At 39.7% G+C, this 9,307-nt stretch overlaps 1 protein-coding gene across 2 annotated transcripts in view; it reads right to left on the bottom strand.

The window, feature by feature from the left end:
• Positions 1-8,760, bottom strand: part of cxxc1a (CXXC finger protein 1a) — a 25,140-nt gene extending 16,380 nt beyond the window's left edge. For both annotated transcript variants that reach the window (XM_034171847.1, XM_034171848.1), the window contains exon 1: positions 8,622-8,760. In XM_034171847.1, coding sequence (XP_034027738.1) covers positions 8,622-8,624 — 3 coding nt within the window. In that variant the 5' untranslated portion in view covers positions 8,625-8,760. The remainder of the gene's footprint in view (positions 1-8,621) is intronic.
• Between the last annotated feature and the right edge of the window lie 547 nt (positions 8,761-9,307).

The raw sequence follows: 9,307 nt of genomic DNA, 5'->3' as shown, positions 1-9,307 counted from the left end.
TCCTCCATTCCTTATCCTGAAACACACATCCAATGTCTTTTTCCCATAAGACCTTTAAATTTTTACAGTCACTACAGAGTGCGGAGCTGATTCTTTGGTGGAACAAAGAGGCTCGATGATGACGTGGTGGCAAGGCCAGACAGTCCAGGATGAAGTTGTCCTTATTTTGTGGAGGCAATGACATGACACAGTTCCTTATCTGGAGATATTTCCAGAAATGTTACTTCCCCCAAGATGATATTTTTTCAGTAAATCATCATAAGACATAAACACTTCATTTTCATACAAGTTATCAAGTGTACATATTGTTTGATTGTACCAACTCTTCCAATAGACTGGTGTCCTTTCAATACACATGGCAGAGTTTTGCCAAAGAGAGGAATATGACTGTTCATAATGTGACAGTTTAAGGAGTTTATGCATTTTCATCCAGACTTCTTTGGAGAGTAGCATAATAGGGTTGGAGACCCTGATTTCTGGGACAGATATATGAGTGTGAATGGGGAGGACAAGGACTGTTCAATTACAACCCAGTTTGAATGATTACTTTTGGTCCAATGAATGGCACTTTTTGCCATCTCAAAAGAGATATAGTACAGCATAGGATCAGGTAGACCAAGCACTCCCTTGTTACTGATTATAATTTGGTCATTTTAATTCTTGGCTTTTTTTTTTTCCTTCCCAGAGGAAATGTTTAACCCCTTAACGCCTGAATTTATATGGCTGTATATAAAAAAATGTTTTGTGTGTGTTTTTGCCTTTAAGTAGATGGTAAATAATGTTGAGATTATTAATTACACTTTTGCACAAAAAATAAATAGTAATTTTGGTATTTTGGTAATAATTTATGTTATAATGTTATAATAATGGTATGTTGCAAATTTGCGACAATAGGCATACTGGTCAATTTGGTATGTTGCATATTTGAGTCAAATATTGTAGCATATATGCGACAGTAGGCGTTAAGGGGTTAATTAATGTCTCATATTGACCCAATAGTGTTGGGGACACTGTCACTAGTAGTATCATAAGAGTATAGTTAAATTGTGGAGAGACCACCATCTTTATTACATTCACTTTTCCCCATAATGTCAGCTTATTTACCACCATCTTTATTACATTCACTTTTCCCCATAATGTCAGCTTATTTTTTTTCCCACTTATCCAGATTAGTTTAATTTTTTTTTGCAAAATTGGCTCAAAGTTTAATGCTGGCATTTCTTCCACCTCCCAACTAAGTTTAATTCCCAAATATTTCATTCCCTTTGGAACCCATTTAAATCCAAATTGAGTCATTACATTTCCACTACTGTAAGTCCCTTCGGCTGCTACCTTGTTTGCACTCGGGGTCGCCACAACAAATCCAAGGTGGATCTGCATGTTGAATTGGCACAGATTTTACGCCGGATGCCCTTCCTGACGCAACTCCACATTACATGGAGAAATGTGGCAGGAGTGGGATATGAACCCGGAACCTTCTGCACTGAAACCAAGCGCATTAAATTTGCACTACTATGCCCCGATATTGGCATAGCCTCAGATTTCGTCTAGTTTATTTTGTAACCTGACACCAGATAGGAATGAATTGTATTTATTAAGTGAGGTGTAGAGGGAGCTGTGTCTTTTAACAAGACCAATTTACCAGTTTATGTTGTTTCCCACCCCCCTCCACACCTCAAATATTTGAATTTCCTTTAAAGCTGATAGCCAATGGCTCTAAGGAGATATTGAACAAAAGGGGCGACAGAGGGCATCCTTGCCACGTGGCTCTTTTTAGATCAAAGAAGGGTGACATAATACCATTTGTTATTACTGAAGATTTAGGACTGTTGTACAGCATTTTGACCCAGGTACGAACGAGGTTGAAAAACAAAATTTGACAAGGTTGCAAACAAGAAATCCCACTGAACTCGGTCAAAAGCCTTCTCCGCATCAAGGGAGAGGGCTACCATTGGACCATTTTTTTTCTTGATTTAGACCACTCTAAATCAAGACAAAAAAACCTGATAATATGAGAAGACTTCTACATTTAATCAGTTGATTAAATGTAGCAGTCTTCTCATATTATCAGTTGATGATCTGTTTTTCATAAATCCTACTTGATCTGGGTTTATATGTGGCAAGACTTTCTCCAAGTGAGTTGCTAAAATTTTTGTCAGAATCTTAAGCCCCTTTCACACCGGGGCTGCTCCCAGTTGCTCCCTATTGCGCCATGACGACGCCGAAAAACCGCTGTTTGGAGGTAATTGCCGGTTAATTACTGTGTCGGCTTGCGCCTGATGACGTCTCGTTGCGCTGCGAGTTTGGCTGCCAGGTGCTGCCAGTTGCTCCCCCTCACTCTAAACTTTAAATAGCCTCATTTTCTGCCTCTCATCCAGTCTGTTTTCTGAACACAGTACACACGTCGCTGCCCTTGGAAGTAGTGAGCTGTTTTTGCTGTCTGTTCCTTCCTTCTTTGACAGCGAGATGCGCGCGCATGAACCGTCCTTTAAAGCAAATGTGGAGATGCCTGGAGTTCAACTTGATGTTGACATGTCCTGGACTTATGTCCTTTTTTAACTGTGATAAGAGAGTTTGAGGAGAAAAAGGAACTAACTGCCTGCAGACAATTTTTTTTCTTCTTTCCTCCTTTGAGCAAGATGCGCACGCGCGAACGAACCTTCAAGCGAATGTGGAGATGTCTGGACTTCTATTTGATGTTAACATGTCCTGTCTCAGGACTTATGTCCTTTTTTGTCCCTTTTTTTTTAACTGTGATGTGAGAGTTTGAGCAGAGAACAAGGAACTAATGCCTGGAGCCAGACTTTTTTTCTTTTAATTGTTCACATGTGCGCGCGTGAACGAACGTCCATGACTGGACTAGAGATGTCCGGACTTTTTACTGGATATTTCTGGCAATCATTCTGCTTTTTTTTTTCTTCAGCATGTAGTTTTTACTGCATTAAGTACACGGTATAACAACAATCCTGTGTGATTTATACTGTGGGAACAATGCAACACAGCAGGAATCATAAATTGGCTTCGAGTCACGTCGGGTAATGCCTCTTTGCCCCGACTTGCGCTGGAACCACTTCCTTTCTGCGTCGAGCACAGGACCCCCAAAAAATTAAACAGGTTTAATTTTTCGGCGCCCGACTTGCTTCCTCCTTTGCGCCCTCGCGCTGTTGTGGCGCCGAGCTGCATCGTCTTGGCACTGAGTTGCTTCCACGTGGCATCATCATAATGACGCACGGCGCAACTGGGAGCAACCGGGACCAGCCCCGGTGTGAAAGGGGCTTTACAGTCCACATTAAGCAGACTGATAGGGCGGTAATTAGAGAGTTGTAGCAGATCTCTATCTTTCTTTGCTAATACTGTTATTAAGGCCTCATTAAAGGTTGGGGGAAGAGACTGTAAGGCAAATGCTTCGTTATATACCTCTTTCAACACTGGGACCAGGATGTTAATATATTCTTTATAATATTCAATGGGAAAACCATCAAACCCAGGCAACTTCCCATTCTTCATACACAATATACTGTCGAGTTATTTATTTCAGTGTCTGTAATGGGGCCATCTAATTTCCTGCTTGATCTAATGACAGTTTAGGCAAGTCCACTTTAGTAAAAAAAATCTGTTAATTCTTTAGGATTGGAAGGCACTTCTGGGGAATATAAATCCTCATAGTATTCTTCCAATACTGCATTGATTTCCTTATTATCAGTCACAGTTGCATTACCTTTTTAAATTGCTGGTATTAAATTACTAGAGTTGCATTGTTTTAACTGTTTGGCAAGCAACATGCCAGTTTTTTCTCCTTCTTTGTAAAAGGGTGTTCCCAACCTAAATAAGGCATATTGTACCTTCTTATCATAGATTTGATTAAGTTCAAATTTATGTTTACAGATGTCTTGGTATAACCAGTTTAAAAAACAATCTGCCAATTCTCTTTCTTGTATTCTAATTTTAGCTTCCAATTCTTTTATTTATTCACATCCTCCTCCTTCTTTTTGGAGGCACAGGCTATGATTTTCACACAAACAGAAGCTTTTGAGGTTTCCCATTCAATTGATCTTCTATTCGTACTCCCTGTATTTATTTCAAAGAAGGATTGTAACTCTTCCTCTAGTGATCATTTAAAAGTCTCATTGAATAATAATGAAGTGTTAAGTCTCCATCTACCCTTTCTTTCACTATCACTGTGTACATCAATTCCCAGTTCTACAGAAGCATGATCAGACAAGGCAGTTGTATTAATTTTACAGTGTACAACTTGCTTGGTTATATTATTTGACATATCAATTCTCGAGTAGGTTTTGTAACAGTTTGAAAAAAAAAAGTGTATTCTCTTTCACATGAATTAATCAACCGCAAAATATCAACCAGGCTATTGTCCTCGCTTAGCATGTGTATGGTGGCTCTATCTTTAGTTACTGAAGATCCAGTGAATCTATTTTGGTTGATATAAGGATCCCAAACTTGATTAAAATCCCCTGCGAGTATTATATCACCCTCCATTTTTCCTAGGGTTTTATTTACTTTGTGAAAAAAGGTTGGATCTGCAATAATTGGTGCATATATATTGCACAGGACAAAATATAGTGGATTTTTTTAATAATTGCACTGAAAGAATAAAACACCACTTAACTAGCTACAGGAGAGTTGGTTTTCTCTGCAATGACAGTATTTACTACACACAGCTCTGTGAGCTTCAGCTTAATATTAGTAATGAAGCTCATAGCAACAACACCTAAAGCTCCAAAACTACAGTGAGGAAAATACGTATTTCAACACCCTGCGATTTTGCAAATTCTCCCACTTAGAAATCATGGAGAGGTCTGAAATTTTCATCTTAGGTGCATGTCCACTGTGAGACACATAATCTAAAAAAAAAAAAAATCCGGAAATCACAATGTATGATTTTTTTAATAATTTATTTGTATGTTACTGCTGCAAATAAGTATTTCAACACCTGTGAAAATCAATGTTAATATTTGGTACAGTAGCCTTTGTTTGCAATTACAGAGGTCAAACGTCAGATTCAGAATTTATGTTAATAACATTGCGCTTGCCACAGGTGATTCCCATGTACATCTTTATGCTGATGACCATTAGTTATACATCTAGTTCCTTCCTGACTACTGCACCTTTTCAGTGCAGGCCAGTTTCAATAGCATCCAACACACCTTCTCCAGTCACCATTTAACTTTAAAAACAAATAATAAAACCAAAAGCACAGTTTTTAAACAGACAGGCTCTGAGATTATGTCGAGGTACAAGTCTCTCTCGACAGCAAACTCTCATTTGAAACTCACATAAAATGCTTGCAAATTAAGAGTTTTGGTTACTCCGAACTTAAAACTACTCTGGAACCCCCACTGTCTACCACTGAAAAACTTACAGTTAAACACTTGCATGACAGAGGCCAGTTGTCTATGTTTTATGACATATTACTAGTAAGCTCTAAGACAACTCCCTTTCATATCTATCTGCATGGAAAAATGACCTACAGCAGGACATCTCAGTAGAGGAGTGGGGGAAGACATCCCTTCTGGCCCAAACCCAAACTATAAATACGAGAGGCAAACTGGTACAATACAAGTGGTTGCTCAGGACATATATTACACCAGTTAAATTACACCGCTTTAATCTGGATATTCCTGATGATTGTGTCAAATACACTGGGGAAGTTGGAACTCCGTTCCATTGCATGTGGGAATGTCAAAAAATCCAGATGTTCTGGAGAGAGGTACTCGAACTGATCTCTAGACTGACAGATAGTGTTATTCCAATGGAAGCGAGACTATGTTTACTCCATATTCACCCTGAAAGTTTCTCTGCAAATTTAAAGAAATGTAAACTTATTCATTTCTGTCTGTTGCAAGCCAAATGCGTGGTTGGTTTAAAATAGAAAGATACTGAGGGACCTAGAAAAGCTGACTTATATAGTCAGAGGTAAAACTGAGGAATTTCATAAGCTGTGGACTTCTTTCTTACACTTTATGGATGACCGAAATGTACAGCTGCCTGTGACTGGATAAGGACTGGTGCCACCACCATCACCAAGGCCTGGGATTTTCCATGTCAACTGTAATTAAACAAATACACTGTAATTAAACTAATACACTAATACAGCTAATACACTTTTTTATGTACATGTAAGTATGCACATGTATGTATGTATCTATGACCACTTACTGTTTTTGCTTGATTTCTTGGAGACTGGATTTCCAATTTTATCTTATTATTATTATTATATCATTATTTTTAATGAAACATTTATTTATTTTTATTTTTTCTTGCTGATAATTTTGTACTGTTGAGGGTGGGGTGGAGGGCTGTTGTTAAATGTTTGCAGTTTGTTGTTTATCTCATTAATGAAAAAAGTCAATAAAGTGTGAAAAAAAACAACGTATTGCTCACAAAGGTCAAATCTTTACCTTATCCTCCTTTACACACTCGGCAAAACAGCTTCTGGTTAACATGGCAGTGTTTCCGGGTTTGGACTCTGGTGATGTGGTCTACAGGTCTGCCTCAAAAACTCTTCTTTACAAACTGGACGTTACTGACCACGCTGCTGTCCGCTTTGTTTAACTCTCACCACAGCCGTGTGTACTCTCTGTTAAACTGGTCTTCTGTCTCTTCTCACAGACAAACTCACTGGTTTCTGTTCATTTATAAAACTCTGATTGGGGAAACCCCTTTACACCAGCGACCGCACCTTCGTGGTCACAACACAAATCACAGTTTACCTTCCAGTAGCTTCATCAATTTCCTCCTACCCAAAGCCTGCACCTCCTTCGGTTCCTCCTCTTTTCAGTTTTCTGACCTTGTAGGGGAGGTGATGGTCTAGTGGTTAAGCACTGGGCTTCACACCAGAGGATCCTTGGTTCAAACCCCAGTCTGGCCAGACAATCACTACGGACCCTTGGACAAAGTCCTTAATCCCCTAGTTGCTCCCGGTGTGTAGTGAGCGCCTTGCATGGCAGCACCCTGGCATTGTTGTGTGAGTGTATGTGAATGGGTGAATGTGAGGCATCACTGTAAAGCGCTTTGAGCTTCTGATGTAGATGGAAAAGAGCTATATGAATGCAGTCCATTTTGAAAGCTTTACTCATTTATTCTGCTTTCCTCTTTTAAAAATTCCATATAATCAATGGTACAAGATCATTGCACTTGCTTTTGATTGGTATGACTTGTTTTATAATTGTATTTTTTTTTTTAATTTGTATTTGTCTCTTATGCTGCCTCTTGGCCTGCCCGTCATTAGAAATGAGAACCAGTTCTCAATTGACATTCCTGTTTAAATAAAGGTTAAATGGAAAAAATAAATAACCTTGACCTAATTTTGAGGGTCATATGAAAAAGAACAACAACCCTGGAGCGCTGTGCTCTCATTAAGTTTTTAAAGAAATAAGACAGGTTTACCACACTGGGAGCAGTGATGCATCCTTAGGTTTAGGTCACATTTGATGAAGGTGGACTTGATCTACTCTTCACAGTCCATCTTTTGTGTTTCTGGTTCAACTCCTATAACAGTGTTAGCAGTTTAGCTAGCCAGCGACAACTGTAGGACTGGCACAGAGCGGTTTGCTAACAGTGACGTGACTGTAACATTCACTGTTCTGGAGCATTTTGAGAAGAAAGGACACATTTGGGCTGTTTGCGGATCTGTAAGAATCCGGATGTTATCAGGATGCTTGTATTTGTGTATACCTGTGTACTGCTGCTGTTACTGTTGATAGGCAACAGGCCAGACAAAGACGGACACACACACACACACACACACACACACACACACACACACACACACACACACACACACACACACACACACACACACACACGTTGGACGTTTATAGATTAGCACAGTATGTGTGTTAATTCTTTAACTATGATTCGGTCCAGGATTTGTTGCTGTTGTTGGTGTGATGCTGTCATGAAGTTGTGTTTGATCTCCTTACAAAGAAACGCGTCAGAACAACTGAACTGATACATCGTGTCTGTTTTCTGATATTTCCAACACAAATCTGTTCATTACAGCTAATTAATAAATATATAGAGTTAATTAATAAATATGCTCTCTTGTTTTCACTTGGGGTCGCCATAGCAGGTCTGAGGGGGATCTGCATGTTGATTTGGCACGTTTTACACCGAGTGCCCTTCTTGATGAAACTCCACATTACATGGAGTAATGTGGCAGGGGTGGGGTTTGAACCAGGAACCTCCTACACTGAAACCAAGCCCACTAATCGCTTGACCACTACCCCTGCTCATTAGAGTTAATTCATCAAACCACGAATTAGCGTTAATTGATATAAACACTAATTGATTAATCTTATAAAATAAATTACACAGATGAGCTGAAAACGGCAAGCATCAATAAAAGAGTGTATGAATTGTTTTTAATATTTTTCTTTGACCTATGGACATTGTTTTTTTTTTGTTGTTGGTTTTTCTGCACAACATAATCAGCACAATTCGTGCTTTACAGCCCGCTTTGCTACCAAACGTCATTTTACAGTCAAAATAATCTCTGATTAAAAGTAACAATAATGACAATAATAACGGTTATTTGTGTTAATAAAAACCGAACAGCCTGCAGGATGCTGTCAGCAGTTTAACGGTGACCAAACACTCACCATGCTGCCGCTGTCAACAAACAAACAAACCGAGTCCGTTAAACCCTCACATTCCAGCCGTTTGTTTTCCTTTTTTCCACCAAAACATTCTTTTGTTTCCGCCACATTTTCTTCTCTGCGGTGAAATGCAGCAACGACACCGCAGCAACAGCGACCTCTGCTGGACGGAGTGAGAGCAGCAGACAAAATCACACTGAATGTCCACGAGTTGGCTGGTTGGTGGTTTGTTTGGTTGGTTGGTTAAATAAACTCTTACTTGGAGAGACTGAGATGAGGAGGATCAGTAACACCGTGAGGGAACATCAGACACCACATTTAGTCCATGTGGTGAGTTTCTCTGCTGGACATGTTCTTCAGTGTTGAAGACTCCAGCGGCTGAAGGTGAGGGACACGCCCTCATTTCTATTGGGACACCCCCACGTTCCACCTGGCTGCAGTAGACAGCTTAGAGAGGTGGCTGGTTGTCATCCAGGACTCCAGGTGGTTCTATAGCGTAGTGCACGTGTTGCTCCAGCGTACGCTCTCAGTCCACACAGCAAATCCTCTGTGGACAGAGGAGGTGTCCATCTGTCTGTCTGTGTCCATTAAAATTCATAATGTGTGGACACGTGATGACAACACTGTGAAGAAAGAACATTTCAACTGTGCCTCCACATATGTCATCTGTTCTCTTTCTTGCATCTCTT

This window comes from Thalassophryne amazonica, chromosome 6 (assembly GCF_902500255.1).
Source record: "Thalassophryne amazonica chromosome 6, fThaAma1.1, whole genome shotgun sequence".
Lineage (NCBI taxonomy): Eukaryota > Metazoa > Chordata > Actinopteri > Batrachoidiformes > Batrachoididae > Thalassophryne > Thalassophryne amazonica.
Note: the sequence above shows the minus strand (reverse complement) of the source record. Positions and strands in the feature narration are given on the sequence as shown.